Source organism: Harmonia axyridis, chromosome 6 (assembly GCF_914767665.1).
Source record: "Harmonia axyridis chromosome 6, icHarAxyr1.1, whole genome shotgun sequence".
Taxonomy (NCBI): Eukaryota; Metazoa; Arthropoda; class Insecta; order Coleoptera; family Coccinellidae; genus Harmonia; species Harmonia axyridis.
In genome coordinates, this window is record NC_059506.1 from 38,334,864 (window position 1) to 38,354,316 (window position 19,453).

At 38.0% G+C, this 19,453-nt stretch overlaps 1 protein-coding gene across 4 annotated transcripts in view; it reads left to right on the plus strand.

The window, feature by feature from the left end:
- The window catches only part of LOC123681902 (dorsal root ganglia homeobox protein), a 108,003-nt gene that overhangs the window by 37,717 nt on the left and 50,833 nt on the right, over positions 1 to 19,453 (plus strand). For all 4 annotated transcript variants that reach the window (XR_006747727.1, XM_045620256.1, XM_045620257.1 and 1 more), the window contains exons 2-4: positions 10,242 to 10,359; positions 17,765 to 17,856; positions 18,493 to 18,594. Coding sequence is in view for 3 of the 4 variants with exons in the window: in XM_045620256.1 (XP_045476212.1) it covers positions 10,242 to 10,359; positions 17,765 to 17,856; positions 18,493 to 18,594 (312 nt within the window). In the remaining variant the exon portion in view is untranslated. The remainder of the gene's footprint in view (positions 1 to 10,241; positions 10,360 to 17,764; positions 17,857 to 18,492; positions 18,595 to 19,453) is intronic.

Consider the following 19,453-nt stretch of genomic DNA (forward strand, 5'->3'; position numbering starts at 1 on the left):
CATGGTGAATCAAAGTTCCATATTAACTCAAAATATATTGAAAGAAATAACTAAATATAGCAGAAATTCAGAAAACAAACTTTTAGCGCTCCAAACGACGTGAAACAACCGATGACTCTAGGAGAGCAAAAGTTGCTAAACCTTGGATTTCAGCAGTTAGTTCGGTACAGAAAATAATAAATATTCTGCTTATTATACCTATTTTCGACAATAAGGAATCACTCTAATAAATATATTTCATTCAATATAATATACATTCATACCGATATAGTAATATTGTGTATTTGAAAATATATATCACAATCCGACAACGTAATCTAACCATGTTGGGGACTTGTAAAAATTGCGTATACTCCCTCTATCTACATTTATTACTCGATGGGTGAATATACTTTGAATCCCTTGTATTTCATAAATACTACAATTTGTTTTTTGAGTCTTAGGTGAGTTTAAGAGCATTTTTGATCGTAAGTACCATTTATAACACTAAAGAATTTCAATTTTGGTAAAAAATTGAAAAGGTTTGAAACATGTGACTTTTCTAAGAATTATTGCTAAAAAACGAGTAATTTTCTCGAACTTAAAACACTCTGCGTCTCGAAAGTGAAAAGAGTTAGACCCCCGTTTGCAGAAAATGTTTCATTCTTTTCATTAGTACTAGCTACCTTAACAGTTTTTTACTCCTAGAACACCCTGTATATACGATTTCAACAAGCTCTATACGTTCCGCCACCTTTTGGCGACCGTATATCACGATTTTCCCACCTCCGCATACACAACAAATCTACACTAGGTACCTCCGCGTAAACCGGAAAAGGACACTTATCAATTAAGACGGTGCGTGTATATAAAGAGATAAGATTTGAGAACAACGCGTCTGTCCGCCAATTGAGTGTGTCGCACGCTCTTCCATCAGATCCTCTAATTCAATCTTTTCTTCTATACCGGGTACGTCCTTAATGTCCTTATCGCTATCCCGATCAGGAACCCCGACGGGAAGGTTGTAAGCAACGAAATTCACACAGCCGGTGTCGTTATCCTTCAGGACCATCTCGAGATTCCTCCTAGGAGATCGAATGAGGAAGCTGATGAGGCTGATTAACAGGTGTTGTTTGGGGGGTTGAGGGTGCTTGAGCCTCTTTGTGCCGATAATCGTTGCAGAGATTCGATCTAGATATATGAGAAGGTATGTGAGGATGCAGATTCCTACTGAGGAGTTTTGAAAACTCGATAAAATGATGCCAGTAGAGCTCAAAGTTGACTATTCTCAATAATGACATAGCCAGAGATACTGTTGGTTCTTATTCTTTGTTTTTATGTTGTCATGGATTTATAGAATTCATCTCAGTCTCTTTGGGTCGTTTGTTGGTATTTTTCATGTGACACAACACTCGATAAGTCACTGGCCTGGTGCAGAGATGCTACCACCAGTACCATACCACTTTTTTTCGTTAGTACCTAGCTTCAGAAGATGATTGTCAAAAACGTGGTTTTGAACAATCGTAAATTGAAAGTGTGATGAGATGGCGGTGGAATTGAAGATATCAGAAGGCCTTGTTTTCACTATTACGCATGAACATTTGTCCATGAGAAGGCTTTGCTCGAAATGGTTGTCGCACTTGCTCATAGCTGATCAAAAACATCAACACATTACGAAAGCTGTTTGAGAGAAATAAACAGGATTTTTTGCTTCGGTATGTGACAGTGGATGAAAGATGAATTCATCACTACATTCCTGAGTCAAAGAAAGTGTCAGCTGAGCGGAGAGCAGTGAGTGAAAGCCGTAGCCATTATTGCATCAATCGAGAGCAGAAAATTCAAACGAAGAAATTTCTCTTTCACAAAGACAATGCTTCTTCTTCTTCTTAGTACGCCGTCTCCTAACGAAGGTTGGCGATACATCTGGTAATCAAAACTCTAGATGTAGCTGCCCTAAAAATGTCGGTGGAGGTGCAACCCCAAACCATCTTCTCAAATCCTTCAGCCAAGAATTTTGTCAATGCTCCTTGCCAAAAATCGATGAAAAACTTGGTCAAATTTGAGAGAATTGCACTTCCAACTGCTTGAACACCTAGCTCATTCTCCAAATCTAGCCTCCAGCCAAAGAAATTTGGCTCTAATGTAGAGGAGATTGCTGAAGTGGAAGCCTCTTTCGAAACCAATGACAATTCCTTCTACTGAAAAGAATATATGTAAAAGTAATATTTGATTTATTGATCGTTACCTTGAATATTTCCCTCCTGTCAAAAATTCTATGTATATGGAGAACAATTATCGAAAATTACAGCGATAATTGTTCTGTTCATAGATGCATAGTTTCTATGCATCTTACACAGTTCCAATCTATGGCAATTCCATTCTACATCAGTTTGACAAGTGATGTAACAGTTTATTCGGGAAATATTCCCCCGAATTACACTCGTGCATCAAAATGACCGGATAATTTCGCATTCCAGCGTGTTTTCTTTGAAAAACTGCATTCGGTCATTTTCATGTTTGGAGAAAGAGCCCTCCACCTTCGGTGTCGGGCTCTTTCTCCAAACATGAAAATGACCGAATGCAGTTTTTATGACAACACGCTGTCATGCAAAATTATCGGTAATTTTGATGCACTTGTGCAATTACTTATGATAATTGTTTCTATATAAATCATCTTTTGTTATCAGGGTGATGGTTTTCACCTATTTTCAGGCCTCATTCAAATTAGATTTCGAGCTTTTATGATGTTCATTTTTAAAACCAGACGTATCAATGTCGATCAATAATGATTAATATTTCAATATATTTCCATTTACTTTTTCTAAAGGTTTCAAATATATTCACATTGTGGACTATACCTGAAAGAAAAACCTCGAAAATTACGAAGAATTTCTCTCTTTGGTCTGCTAAAGTTTCTCAGGGGATATATCTAGTTGGTTGATGATAGTCTGCGGATCCTGAATCAAGTTGCATGGCAATGATTAGAAGGACCTGATAGCTAATTCGACAATGTGGGGGCCCCTCAGTAAGGGATATCCATTCTAATAGAATTACATACCCCTATGATCGACTTACTCGACTCACGATGGTACTATCAACGCCTGAACCAGGGCCGCATCTTGGACGATTTTGTCGCTAGATTCGACGTATCACAAATATAGATACCTTCAATACATTTCTGAATAATAACCATAAACAAGAATCTACGGTTATTCTTCATTATTTTCATAAACGTCTGTTGTGGTCCTCGTCTCTATGATGAGGCAGAAACTTTGTTTTTTTTGTGTGAATTCAACTCGAATTCATCTCATTATTTTGAATAGTATAATAATAAGGGATTCACAGCTTGGCATGTTTTTCAAGCTACTTGGCTTAAGCTTCACTTGATTTATCTTTTTCCCTGAGAAGCTTAATCATACCATTCCTCTCTGAGGGTAAACTTCAGGGTAATAAACATAGATAGAGGGAACATATGTCGTTTTCAGTAAGCTAATTTTTTTCCCAACATGAACTATCAAATTTGACATGAAGCGCGCAGAAATGAAAACATATCAGTGATACGATATTTCACTCAATTCGAGAGTTTCTGCACGAAGAACGCACTTCTTATGCCCCATAGTGAATCAACGTTTCATATTAACTCAAAATATATTGAGATGAATACCTAAATATATCAGAATTCAGAAAACAAACTTCAAGTGCGCCAAACGACGTGAAACAACCGATGACACTAGGAGAGCAATAGTTGCCTAACCTTGGATTTCAGCAGGCAGATACAGAAAATAATAAATGTTTTGCTCATTAAAAATTCGACAATTAGGAAAAATATCGGATTCCAAATATTCAAATTTGCATATTTAATCGGGAATCACTCAAATAACTATATTTCATTCAATATAATATACATTCATAACAATATACTTAAATTGTGGATTTGAAAATATATCACAATCCGACAACGTAATCTAACCATGTTGGGGACATGTAAAAATTGCGTATCTATCTATGTTTATTACTCTAAGCTTATAACCGAATCTCCCGATACGGCCCTGTTCCGGGGGCTAGTGGCAATTCCTTTCGGCTCCCCGCTGCAGAAATAATTGCGTTATCCTTGTTTCTATATGCTAATTGGTAATTATTACCGATACATACAGCACGCCTGATTGGATTACTACCGTTAGCGGATCCTCAAAAGAAAAAGATCGAAATTCCATTTGCGCAAGATGAAAAATTAATGACTCAGTCGTTTGAGGGCCACAAACGGTTCAGGGGATGGGAGAAGTGATGGAAATTGGGCCGACAGATACATCTTTGAATTGTTTTTTTTTGGAAATTTTCGACACAATTTTCACGTTGAAAAATTACGGAGGACGAGAAAAAATAATACATTTTATGAGGATACCGGAAAAATTCAATAAAAAAAATTATGCGATGACCGGGAATCGAACCCGGATCAACTGCTTGGAAGGCAACTATGCTGACCATTACACCATCATCGCATGTTGAAGAGAGAGTCGTACCGTAAGTACCTAAGGGTCTATTTGAATGAAAGAGTCATCCAGCGTGAAGGACCAAAAATTATTCGATTCACTGGGCAGAAAATATAATTGGATCCATTTGTTGAGGGTTATTATACTTCTTGACTTTTAAGCGATGCACGTTTCATGGCGATAAAACATGAAAGCATAACTAGGGATTCACGGCTTGGCTTGATTTTCAAGCGAATTGGTTTGAGCTTGACTTGATTTCAAGTTGAGAAACCTTCAGGCTTTGTTTGATTTCATAATTTTCCATCCAGAATGTAAGACACATGAGGCATCTTATAGATTTATCGCCTAACCTATTGCGGGTTTTTCTAACTGTAAGAGCAACTCTGGAAAATTGTCTTTCAATAGGAGCTGAAGATGCTGGCGTTGATAAAAAATCCTTGGCCATTTTGACTAAGTTTGGAAAGATATTTCTGAAACTACCAAAATCTACCAATAGATTTCATAGAAATATGAGAAAACTACTAATGAAGTCACACTGGCGAATGCTTCAGTCTCTCGTCGCTTGAGGAATCCCCTTATTTAGTCTAAGCGCGCACGAAATTGCAGAAATATATGCCGTTCTACGCGTGCATATCAAGCTCAAGTAATATTGTCAAGTAGCTTGATATCAAGTCAATAAATATCTAAAATCAAGTCAAGTCAAGCTTAAGTAGTTGGTTAAAATGTCAAGCTTTTTGGCTTGATGAATCCCTAAGCATAACATAAAACATGAAATCTGCAATTTAAAATTGGCCATAGGTGTTAATGAACAGGTAAAATTTATCTCTAGACGTAGGTAGATATTACTTATGAAAATACTAATTATTTCATTTGAAACGATAATAAAATAATTGTCAAAAACTTCAAAAATGCATATAGATCTAAGAAAGTATACCGATTGATTCGAATTTATATGCGCTATAAATAAGAGCATCATAAACCCATTGAAGCAGCGAGATGTACAGAAATAAACATAAGTCGACTTGGAAATCACATTATTCAATTGATTAGGATCAATTGGGCCGATCTCATACATCGAATAATGCGTCTAATCAGTTAGGAATATTACCACTTTATTAAATACGTGACGTGACGGGTGTTTTAAATGTGGCGCTGCACTGACGAACGACGTGGAGGGGGGAATTTTCGAATCAATTCGCTTCAATTTCTGTGTAGAGTTCGTTTATAGATTTATATCGCCTTTGTATCGGATAAAAACAACGGCTTGTCTTTATTGCTCTATTAGGTCGATCAATTACTGTTGTATCGGACTGTGTGATTGAGTTTTTACGACTCGTCTAGGATTTTAATAGAATATATACGGGGGGCATAGACGTAGGGCAAGATATAAGTTCGATCGCGAAACTTATTAATGTATGTGATTTAATTTAATATTTTGTTCAGTTCTAATTGACTTTTCGATGAAAACACATATCCACGTATTTTTCTCGCAAATATAAAGAAACATTGATTTTAATATTTATTTGTGCAATTCGCTGAAGTTTGATTTGATAAACGTCATTTTATCGTGAAGTAACAAAATTGAACAGGGAGAACAAATATTACATAGACGTACAACTTTGCTTTCGCCGTTTTTTTTTCCAAAATTCGAGGCTTTATTGAAAAAAAATTGGTTATACCTTTATGATTCAAAGTATTGTCCATCGCTGGTCACTACTTTCTCCCATTTTTTGGGCAGCGTACGAATCCCGCCTTGAAAAAACTGGTCATCTTCTGAAGCGATCTACGAATCAATCCAATTTTTTACTTCTTCATGAGAACGAAAGTGCTGGTGAGCCAGGTCTTGTGCTATTGATCGAAACAAGTGATAGTCCGAGGAAGCAAAGTCTGGAGAATGCGGCGGATGGGGTAGGACTTCCCATTTCAACATTTCCGAGTATGTCTTTTCGCAACATGGATTCGAGCATTGTCATGCTGTAAAATCACTTTATCATGTCTCTCGTTGTATTGCGGCCGTTTTTTTTCAATGCTCGGCTCAAACGGATTTATTGCGTTCAGTAACGATCGCCTGTGATTGTTTCAGTCGGTTTTAACAACTCATAATACGTTACGCCGAGCCGGTCCCACCAAATACTGATCATGGCCTTGGAACCGTGAATATTCGGTTTGGCCGTCGACGTGGAAGCATGGCCGGGATATCCCCATGATCCTCCGGTCACAATGCGATGCAGAAATCCCCTCCGTTTTTGCTTTGAAAGTACTCCCGAAAATGACGAGAAACTTTGCTCGTAAGTTGACATGTTAAATAATATGGTTTATTCTGTAAGCTACAGGGTATAAACATATAATCACAGAGGCGTGAGCCTGTACGTGACTTCTAAATAAACAAAATATAATACAGTAGCCGGTATTCAAATAATTCCACAAATCAAAATCAATTTCTAATAACATATTTGAACTAAAAGATATAAAAATCAACAAAAACTTAAGAGTACATCATCCACAGTACTGATCACTGATGAGTGCAAATCTTTTTTCACACAGAATATATCACTAACACAAGTTCATTCCTTACTGCATGTCACGTCAATATATTTACATGGAGGAAGGTTGCCTTCGGTAAGTAAGTTATACATTTATCTTCTTCAGTAAAAATCATTGAATATGTTGTGAATTATTGGGGATTTATTATCGAATTGAAAATAACTTTATGATACAGACCCAAATTGACTAATATTTCGATGACGTTATGTTAACAAATACCTAAGCTTATTTTGAAACATTTTCAATCTATTTATTTCGACTGTCATGTAACACTACAGTCATCTATTGCAAAACCGCAGAAGCAAAGTTGTACACCTAATAATATGATAATATTTGTTATTTATCGTTTTTTACAATATAAATAACTATTATTCTATTAACCGCATATACATATTATATACATATCTGTGTTGAAAACATCAAGCAGAATCCGCTCGTGTATTTTCGCTCTACTATAACTGCTCGACAGCTGGATATCGCCTAAGTGTTTTGTTTTATTACATTATTAACTTTATTAAAACAGTTATTGGGTTTGTGTGTACGTACACCAATTTAAATGCTAATGAACTACATCCTGGAACTGTGGTGTAAATTAAGTGCAATCGCAATTGAGACGCGACAAAAAGATTTGTCGAGATACCGTGTGCTATTCTAGGGCGAATATTGCATGTGGAATTTCGAAATGAATGTATAATTGACTATATGGGTTGGAGGTAAAGGAGTTCTATTTTTGTACATATAATCGACTGAAATAATAAAAAATGTAGGTTCTAACTTGAAAATCTTGAGTTTTGATGAATTTGAGTTGTCCAAGTTCATGATCTTCTTATGAACACCCTGTACATTTTTGGTCCAAACCGCAAACAGTCTTATTTTGTCTACGTATTTGCAGAATCGAAAAAGAAAAAAAATTAATAACAAATTGAATACAACCGGTAAAATAAATGATTTGAGTTTATTTTTTTCTTTCTTCGTTCTTGATCCATTCAATTTTTAAGTGATTCCATCTCGTAATCATTAGATCAAAATTGTATCAGATAAAAGCAGCATGTCACAGAGCCGCCTATATATGATAATCTCATGAATTGAACCCTGTCAGTCTAAAAGCACACATACGGGTTATGATTGAGTACGTGATATGTCTCTATAAAGAGACGAGACATAATTCGAACGGTTTTTTTTCTCCATTCTAGATCGCATAATCAAATTAGACGTATTATTTTAAGAGCCGTCCATTAGGGCTCATTCAATTCTAATTTATTCAAGTGCTGCGGGCACTTGGATCTCGGACATCAAAGGGTATATCGGGCTGTTTTGCATTTTTTACACGCAATTTTCTCACCCCTTTTTATGGGGAAGCGATAATGATATGGGTTGAGTTTTGTCCCGGTTCACGCTACGCGACAAGAGACAAATTGGTACTTGATTGAGTTGAAAGGAAAATTGAGCCTGTTATTTCTTCATTTATTGATTTGGTTCTGTAGGATTCGATGTCAACTCGGCAGAAATTTGGTTTTTGGGGATCACTGGGATCAGCCATGTTGCCGTTGGTGTCGAATTTCTAGGTTTTGAGAATTGTCGGAATTTACGGAAAACTTCGTACCTTTAAGATATAGTTATTCTTCTTAATTTTGAGGCAAATCAAGAATATAATAATCGATTCAGGCGTTTTTGAGTAGGGATTCATGGCTTGGCTTAATTTTCAGGCTACTCGGCTTGAGGTTTCAAGTTAATTTTATTTATTGAACTTATTGTATGAAAGAATCGAACATGTCAACTTTTTTGTAATAGAAACATAAATTAAATCACTATAAATCATAACAAAATGATAAAAAAATCAAATTTCTTAACATTGAGATACCTCCAGGCTTTGCTTAATTTCATAATTTTCCATCCATCAGGATCTAAGACACATGAGGCATCTTAGAGAGTTGTCGTCTAACCTATTGCGGGTTTTTGTAACTGTAAGTAGCTCTGGAATATTGTCTTTCAACAGGAGCTGAAGATGCTGGCGTTGATAAAAAATCCTTGGCCATTTTGGCCAAGTTTGGAAAGATATTTCTGAAACTACCATAATCTACCAATAGATTTCATAGAAATGTGAGAAAACTACTAATAAAGTCACACTGGCGAATGCTTTAGTCTCTCGGCGATCGAGGAACCCCCTTATTTACTCTAAGCGCGCAAGAGATTGCAGAAATATATGCCGTGCGACGCGTGTATATCAAGTAGCTTGATATCAAGTCAAGCAATAAATATCTAAAATCAAGTCAAGCCAAGCTCAAGTAAGTATGTCATTTTTCACGAACTTGATTTTCATGTCAAGTAGTTGGTTGAAATATCAAGCTATCTGGCTTGATAAATCCCTATTCTTGAGTATTTGAGAAAATAGCTACTCAGAAAAGCTTTTAATTTGAGATTTTCAAAAAAAAGATTACACTTTTCACAAAAAATTTCCAACTACTTAGAAGATGTACTTTTTCTCGATAAACTAGAACAAATAACTACAGTCGTTTGTACAAACTAGGATTTTTGAGATCAAGATATCTAGCAATTTTCTCAGGTATTTAAGAAAGGAAGATAATAAATACTACAATATTGAACTGTGTTTCCCCCAACTTCACGTATAGCTTACTTAATTTCGATTTCGGAATTGTGGAATTCTTGAATTTCACTGAGATTCATCTGTTGTAGGCGTTTCCTTTTCTATTTAGTCACTCGAATTGTTCCTTAATTGAACAATAAACTTAACGAAGATTTTATGGGATTATACGTATATGGTAATGCTACGTATTTATAGCACGAAATGTACCACATATGTACACAGAGAGAGTAGTATCTATCCAGGCGGCCTGATATCCGTTAAATTAGCGACAAATTAATTCTGATTGAGTTAAATGTACGTCGATTGGATGTGTGACATCACACTGGGGCTACTACGAATGCAGCATCTTGTTTACAGCTGCTGAATATTAAATTATAACAATTCTAATGGGTTTTCCTTTTCTGATAAAAATGATACAATTTTGAAATGATTATAATGGCAACACTGTACACTATTTTTTGACATTTCTTATGACATTGGATAGATACATGTTTCAACAACGTTTAGAAATTGTCAGATTTTTTCATCAAAATTTCTGTCAAAGGGATTTTGTCATAAGTTCATAAAAAACCATATTGAACATTGATATCCTAACAACGATTAAAAATGTTTGTTTGTTTCAGATTGCGGGTGGTGGGGGCAGAGGCATGTTCTGCTATCACTGCCCGCCTGCTTTACATCCTGGTGCGCCTCAGCCTAGGCTTCCCACGTTGGAGTATCCTTTCACGCCCAGCCATCCTTGTGAGTATTACTTTCTATTCGATAGAATAATATTTAGGAAATAAGTGAATAGAATAGTTAATAGAGCTTCAAAATATAGCAACAATTCCGACATACAGTGTGTCTGGGATAATAAATGTCAATCATTGAGTAATAAACATAGATAGAGGGCGTATACGCAATTTTTACATGTCCCCAACATGGTTAGATTACGTTGTCGGATTGTGATATATTTTCAAATCCACAATTTTACTATATCATTATGAAAGTATATTAAATTGAATGAAATATATTTATTTGAGTGATTCCCGATAAAATATGCAATTTTGAATATTTGGAATCCAGTATTTTTCCTGTTTGTCGAATTTATAATAAGCAGAATATATATTATTTTCTGTATCTACTTGCTGAAATTCAAGGTTTGGCAACTTTTGCTCTCCTAGTGTCATCGGTTGTTTCACGTCGTTTGGCGCTCTTGAAGTTTGTTTTCTTAATTTCTGATATATTTAGGTATTAACTTCGATATATTTTGAGTTGATATATGAAACGTTGATTCCCTATGGGACATAAGAAGTGCGTTCTTCGAGGAGAAACTCGCGAATTGAGTGAAATATCGTATCACTGATATGTTTTCATTTCCGCGTGCTTCATGTCAAATTTGATAGTTCATGTTGGGGACAAAATTTGCTTACTGAAAATGATTTATGAAGCATAAATCGTGCTAAATCGAAACGAGCTTAGATTGCTTGTAACAAAAACTTTTTGTTATGTTGAATTTCCGTGAATTTAGGATTTTTCGTATTAAATTCATCAGCCCAAATTCGCCATAATACAAAAAGTGTTCGGGGGTTGGTGGATCGTTGGAATATCCGCGATACCCCCCCGCTCTCCTACCCTTAATCCTAATTGGGGCGAAGAAATTTCCGGACCGCGCTCTTCCTTTTCCGGAATTTTCAATTTACATTTCCCCGCCCCCCCCAGGATAATCCGACGGCGGAAAAATTAGCGCAAATTGAAAATTAAAAATGGAAGGCATTAGGGGCGGGGGGGATTCGATTAGAGGGAACGGCGAAACGGGGGGAGAAAAAGGCGACCGGCGGTTTGTTACTTGAAAAAAAAAAAAGAAGAACGACGTCGTTCGATGTTAATATTAACCAGGTGTAATATGGCGTCGGCCGCATGGCGTCTGAATATTTCAGCCCGATGCGCGCGCGCGTCGTTTTAATTCGGCGGGCGCCGCGCGCGTATCGCGCCAGATTAAATACACAATTTCGCTGAATAAAAGATGAGGTTTTAATTAATATATCCCGGTAACGCGTAATGTGATTAGCGTCTAACTGAAATTAAAGTTTTCCGGGCGCCGGCCCGAGACGACGCCGTCGACGCCCGCTGCTCGACGTTCCAGCGCCCACAAAGACGCGGTGAGTTTGCGAGTGTTTTTTTTTGTAGAAATAACTTTTCTCCATTTCAGTAACGTAATGAGTTCGTTACAGCAATGTTTTCAGATATATTTTTCGTTTTGTGATTGTCTACACCTCAGAGTAATAAACATAGATGGAGGGAGCATAAGTCATTTTCAGTAAGCAAATTTTCTCCCCAACATGAACTATCAAATTTGACATGAAATGGAAACATATCAGTGATACGATATTTCACTCAATTCTCGAGTTTCTCAACAAAGAACGCACTTCTTATGTCCCATAGTGAATCAACGTTTCATATCAACTCAAAATATATTGGAATGAATACCTAAATATATCAGAAATTCAGAAAACAGACTTCAAGCGCGCCAAACGACGTGAAACAACCGATGACAATAGGAGAACAATAGTTGTCAAACCTTGGATTTCAGCAGATAGTTACAGAAAAAAATAAATATTCTGCTTTTTACAAATTCGACAATTAGGAAAAATATCGGATTCCAAATATTCAAAATTGCATATTTAATCGGAAATCATTCAAATAAATATTTATTTATGCAACAAGTGCAAAAAGTGAATGTTCATTGCACTGGACGTGAAATTGTCGGACGAGGCCGTCAGGCCGAGTTGGACAACACGTCGAGTGCAATAAACAATTTTTGCACGAGTTGCATACAACATTTTTTCAACGTTCATGCAAAAAGCAAAAAATGTTTTATTGAGGTGCGGCACTAGGTGTAGGAAAATGAAAAACGCAACTTGAATACTTTATTATTAATATCGATTTGCATTGAAACAGGAACTAATACGTTACGAACAATTCAGCTCAAACTTTATTTTTACCCTCAATGTTGAAAGTGAATGAACAATTGGTGACAGAACGTTGAAGTAGAATGACAGATGAGTGCAATAAAGAACTTCTTTTTCCACTAAATATAGTTCAATAAAGTTTTGCTTTTTGCATGAATGTAGAAAAATATATTTAATTTAATATAATATACATTCATAATGATATAGTAAAATTGTGGATTTGAAAATATATCACAATCCGACAACGTAATCTAACCATGTTGGGGACATGTAAAAATTGCGAATACTCCCTCTGTCTATGACTTTTACTCTATGAACGCGCTTAATTTTGGAAGTCGCTCGTTATATTCGGTTCGGTATCGTGCGTCAGTTTATCCCAAATCGTTTCATCTCGCCGCTGTCCTCTGGGCCGCGATCGAAGCGCCGAAAATCAGCGCCGCGACGTCCAAATCCGTCCGGATTTGCGTATCGCATCGGCATCGAACGTAGCGCCGCGCGGCTCGCTTTGATCTCCGATAATCGAATACAATTCGGCACGATAGGCGGATTACAAAATCGCGGAGATTCCCCGTCGACGCGTCGACCGGACGTCCGTACCAATTACGACGCGCGTAGAGACGATCGGGCCGAAGGGGGTGGCAGGGGGGGATGGTTTGCCACCCCCTTCGACGGTGACGTGGTCTTGTAAAGTGAATTAGCTGGGATTAACTACTTTTCGTATGCCATTAAGGGGGCGATAATGGCGGAATATGCCCTAATCCGTATTCCCTGTAGGGATTTTTCGGGAATATTGGCAATAATGGAGTTTTCGGTATAAATACGTGACGGGTGCGGGATTTGACGTTGACAGATGCGGAAAGGATAACGTTAGGTGGCGGTCTTGAGATTCGATGTTTGAATCATAACAGGCCGATTGGAAAGTGCCCGGTCCAGCATAGTAAAACACATTTTTTTTTGGCAAAATACGACTTTATTATTCAACATAGTTGCCTTCGAGGGCGATACAGCGATTATAGCGATCTTACAACTTTTCGATACCATTTTTGTAGTACGATTTGTCTTTCGCTTCAAAATAGGCATCAGTTTCCGCTATTACTTCTTCATTGGCGCTGAATTTCTTTCCAGCGAGCATTCTTTTGAGGTCTGAGAACGCTGGGGGCCAGATCTGGCGAATACGGTGGATGCAGAAGCAATTCGAAGCCCAATTCATGCAATTTTGCCATTGTTTTCATTGATTTGTGAGAAGGCGCATTGTCTTGATGAAACAGCACTTTTTTTTTCTTCAAATGGGGCCGTTTTTTAACGATTTCATCCTTTAAACGATCCAATACCACCACATAATAATCGCTGTTGATGGTATGGCCCTTTTGGAGGTAATCAATGAATATTATACCTTGCGCATCCCAGAATACTGATGCGATAACCTTGCCAGCTGTCTGTTGTGTTTTTCGTCGCTATCGATTCGATTCATCGTGTGCAGTCCACTCAGCTGACTGTCGATTGGACTCCGGATAGAAATGATAGAGCCATGTTTCATCCATTGTCACATATCGACGCAAAAATTCAGGTTTATTGCACTTAAACAGTTTCAAACACTGCTCGGAATCATTAACACGTTGTTGCTTTTGATCGATTGTGAGCTCGCGCGGCACCCATTTTGTACACAGCTTTCTCATGTACAAATAGTCGTGAATGATTCGATCCACACGTACCTACAGATGATATCTTCACAGTATCTACTATCTCGATCAACTTCACTTTACGGTCATTCAGAATTATTTTATGAACTTTTTTTATTTTTTCGTCGGTGGCAGCCTCTTTTGGGCGTCCACTGCGTTCGCCGTCTTCGGTGCTCATTTCACCACGTTTAAACTTAGCATACCAATCAATGATGGTTGATTTTCCTGGTGCAAACCCCAGAAACTCTTCATCAAGACAAAATTTAGCTTTAACTGTATTTTTTCCCTTCAAAAAGCAATATTTTATCAGCGCACGAAATTCTATCTTTCAATATTTTTACAAATAACAAAAGTAGCTACACTCACAACACAATATCTCACAAACTAATGGTCGGACTGCTGTCAAATTTTGACACGTATCGTTTGAAGGTTAGTACCAACTAAAAATTATATGGATTTAATACTAGCACCGCCATCTGTGCATCAGATCGGGGACTTTTCAATTGGCCTAATATAACCATTCTAAATTGTATAATTCCTACATTACTTCGATATTCAAATTATCCTCAACCGAAGACCTTTCACATCCAATAATCTCGGCTCGTTTAAACATTCCTAACATGCCGCGAACGCATCGAAATCGAAATCCCGCACGTCTCGTCACAATCGGATCGCAACTAGGAAGGGTGCGTTCCGGCAATTACGTCGGCATTCGCCCGCGCGCGAAACCAATCGGACGCGCAAACACAGAAAACAATTGGTTAAATGGCCATATCTGTGTGTGCGCGCTCTGAACAATAGACGGAATGCCTACCTAATGACAGATGCGGCAGGTGAGATTTTATAATCACATCATCACAAAGCGGGCTCTTGCGACCTATGACCCCCCCGCTCGGGGCTGCCCTGCCCGTCTCGATGAATGATGCATGACGGTCTACGGGGGGCGCACGAAAATCGTTATCGGTGTACTTTTCGAACTTTGTTCGGATTCGTTGTGTTGTTTATTTTCTTCGTTGATTGGGGTAATTGTTCCTATTTTCTTATTGATTATTGGTTAGTTATTATTAGGCCAATCGAAAAGTCCCCGGTCTGATGCACAGATGGCGGTGCTAGGATTAAATCCATCTTTAGTTAGTATCAACCTTCAAACGAAACGTGTTGAAATTTGACAGTGTGTGTAGCTACTTTTGTTATTTGAAGAGAAGAATTTCGTGTGCTGATAAAATATTGCTTTTCAAAGGAAGTAGTACAGTTAAGCAAAATCTTGGCTTGATAAAGAGTTTCTCTAATTCTGTGGTTATTCTGTTCATTCTTCCACATCTTGTAGAACAAAATCGTGCGAGAATATATCAGAAACGCACAGTTTTCATGGTTATATTTTATTATTCTATATTGGTACTCCGAACTTTCCGCCACGGCTTTATCTGTCAATTCATCAATTTGCCTTAAAGAAATTAGTTCTGCCAACCAACATTTTTCAATGCAAAAATCACTAAATTATATTTATGGAAATATTTCATTAATTTCAACGAAAATGCAATGAATTAGAGAAAATAATGTATAATACTCGTACAGACGGCTCATTCTACCACTCGTTCATTCCAAAACTCGCCACTTCGTGGCTCGTTTTTGAATTTTGAACTCGTGGAAGAATATCAATGCCTTCTGCACTTGTATTATAAATAACTATTCCGGGGTCTGCACCAGGAAAACCATCATTGATTGGTATGCTAAGAACATTCAGCTGGCAAGGTAGTGGCATCAGTGTTCTTGGATGAGCAAGGTATAATATTCATTGATTAACTCCAAAAGAGACAAACCACCAATAGCGATTATAATATAGCGTTATAGGATGGAATCGTTAATAAACGACCCCATTGGAAGAAAAAAAAGGTACCGTTTCATCAAGACATTGCGCCGTGTCACAAATCAACGAAAACAATGGCAAAATTGCATGAATTGGACTTCGCTTTGCTTCTGCATCCACGGTATTCGCCAGATCTATCCCCCAGCTACTTTTTCTTGTTCTCAGACCTCAAGAGAATGCTCACTGAAAAAAAATGTAGCGCCAATGAAGAAGTAATCGCCGAAACTAAGGCCTATTTCTAAAGCTAAAGACAAATCGTACTAGAAAAATGGTATCGAAAAGTTAGAAGATCGCTAAAATCGCTGTATGGCCTACGAAGGCAACTATGTTGAATAATAAAAATGAATTTTGGCCTGTTAATGATTCCACCACTGCCATACCACTTTCTTTTCTTGTTTTTCCGGCAATTGTTTCAGAAAGCATAAAAAACTCACGAAATAAAGAACTTCACCATCTAGCGTTGAATTCCTGCATCTTCCCAGAAAATGAACGAAAGCAGTTGACGCGCACCCTTCGGATGTTAACCGGCAAAGTTGGCGGCAAACTTCCACCCACCCCAAAACTCGTTCCATTACCCCTAAAACATGTTATACCTGGCCCGATATTTGCCATCTTGCCACTCGGCAAAAACATAACGCGATAATCTTAACGGAGTTTCCGGAACCGACGTCATGAAGTTATCTTGTTTCTCTCGCAAAAATCCACTTTGGAAGTTGCCAACTTTTTGACATGTCCTGGAGGATAGCGATAATCCGTCCAATTCGGACCTTATTTTCGACGCCGGGGCTCCAGATGTACACAGGGTGGGTCTTGCCACGATTTTTTTGCAGCCCCTTTTTTTTTCATGTGGAGAGAAGATTCTGGATACTGATTGAAAATCACGCTATAGATCCATCTAGGGATTCATCGAGCAAAGTATAGCTTGACATTTTAACCAACTACTTGCTATGAAAATCAAGCTCGTGAAAAATTACGTACTTGAGCTTGGCTTGACTTGATTTTGGATATTTATTGCTTGACTTGATATCAAGCTACTTGATATTACTTGAGCTTCTTGATATGCATGCGTCGCACGGCATATATTTCTGCAATCTCGTGCGCGCTTAGACTAAATAAGGGGATTTCTTGAGCGCCGAGAGACTGAAGCATTCGCCAGTGTGACTTCATCAGTAGTTTTCTCACATTTCTATGAAATCTATTGGTGGATTTTGGTAGTTTCAGAAATATCTTCCCTAACTTGGCTAAAATGGCTAAGGATTTTTTATCAACGCCAGCATCTTCAGCTCCTGTTGAAAGACAATTTTCCAGAGCTGCTCTCTCAGTTACAAAAACCCACAATAGGTTAGGCGACAAATTCATAAGATGCATCATGTGTCTTAGATCCTGGATGGAAAATTATGAAATCAAACAAAGTCTGGAGGTTTCTCAATATTAAGAAATTTATTTTTGACTTGAAATCAAGTCAAGCTCAATTTAAGTAGCTTGAAAATAAAGCCAAGCCGTGAATCCTTAGACCCTGTACTCAAAGGATACTGAAGCCACAATGACATCAATAAATTTGGAGAATATGCTAACTGTCGTATATCAAGTTTATTATCAATTTTTTCTTGTGTTCGAGCTTTTTCAATTGACAAGTGTTATATTTTCAGATACGAGCTATTCTTACCATCCAGCAATTCATGACGACACGTTCGTTAGGAGGAAGCAGAGGCGTAACAGGACGACTTTCACTCTCCAACAGGTAAATCCCGAACTAAATTATGTAAAGCTATAAGAATTAGCACAGATGAGACCTTGTCCCTGACAACATATGGAAAGCTATAAAGGTTCCCGTGCCGGCTCTACTGTTTTCCAGGCTGGAAAAGGTTTAGACACTAGAGAATTCCAAATTAATTATCTATCCAATTTTGGTCCTTGAGGGACTAAACTGAAAGGAATCCCATAACATTATCATCTTAAGGACATTTAAATCATTCAATGACCAGTTTCTCTTTCTCGTGGTATGATTTGATTCCCATATATGGAAAAAACGATTGTTATAACTGGTTTGGTGATTTGTGTTTTGAAACGAGTTTTACGAGTAGAAGGGTAAAGTATATCCAAAATCACTTGAACTAGTCTATAAAAACGCTTGGCCATAGATGTCACTTTGAAGTGGATACCGCGATCCGCTAAATACCAGGGTTTATGTGAAAGTATTGTTAGGCAATAAATTCACTGGCACCAAAGGAATTTCTGGAAACTTGGACAACCCTCCTATTTAATCGAAATATTCAGCTTCCTCCAAGTGACTTTGGATATACTATACCAATCTGCAGATTGTCGTAACCAACACAAACCAAGTGGAACCTTTGGTGATGACGTTGTCTGTTTTCAGCTGGAGGAGTTGGAGACTGCCTTCGCTCAGACCCACTACCCTGACGTCTTCACCAGAGAAGATCTGGCCATGAAGATCAACCTCACGGAGGCTCGCGTTCAGGTGAGCTGCAAGAGAATATTCTTTCATTGGGTTAAAACGACGCAATATCATTTTTCGAGCGCTCGAACCGAAACGCAAGCGGTTGTAAGATATGGCTCGCGTGTCGCGGGGGCAGGGGGGTGGATTTCCCACAGTTCACCCTCGCCTTCGTCCGTGGGGCGGTATCAAGTTACAATTCCCTGCGCGGTCAGGAGCAATCAGGCCGACTTGAACCCTCAGGATACGTTGATGACTCGAAGGCATTGCAACGACCCCTTTCTCCGGCAATATGGAGGGATGTTTGCTAGACGCCGAGCGCGGAATAGCGTCGGATGAATCTGGAGGAAATCAAAGAGATCGCGCGGGTTTCGATTTCGGCGCATAGATGGCGATTGCATCTACGTAGTATATATATGTATAAAATACTACATCTAGTTGGAATTTTTTGACCAAACTTAGCAGAAATGTTCAACTAGTTGAAGGTCGCAATTGATTCAAATTTCATTTAAAATCTTCAAGTTTTACTTATTACAATTGAAATTATAGTTCTTAGATCTTTCATGTGTAACCGACTTCAGCCTCTGCAAAGGGTAAATCCCTCTGCAGAGGTTTTCTCACTCCCACTAAGAAGAACGTTCACTCACCCTGGATATTGCAAAAAATATCAGCAGGATTGAGCTCGGTTTGAATTCTTCCATGTTCATCCGACTTCAGCCTAAACTGCAATGTTCATACGATTCGATACAAAAATCACGAACACTAGATTAAAAATCTACTCACCTACCGGCTAGATGAAAACTGACTGATTTCGATGAAAACAGACTTGTTTATCAGTGAACAAGGAAATCCAGTAGTCGAGTGAAGACGTACGTAGTTATGA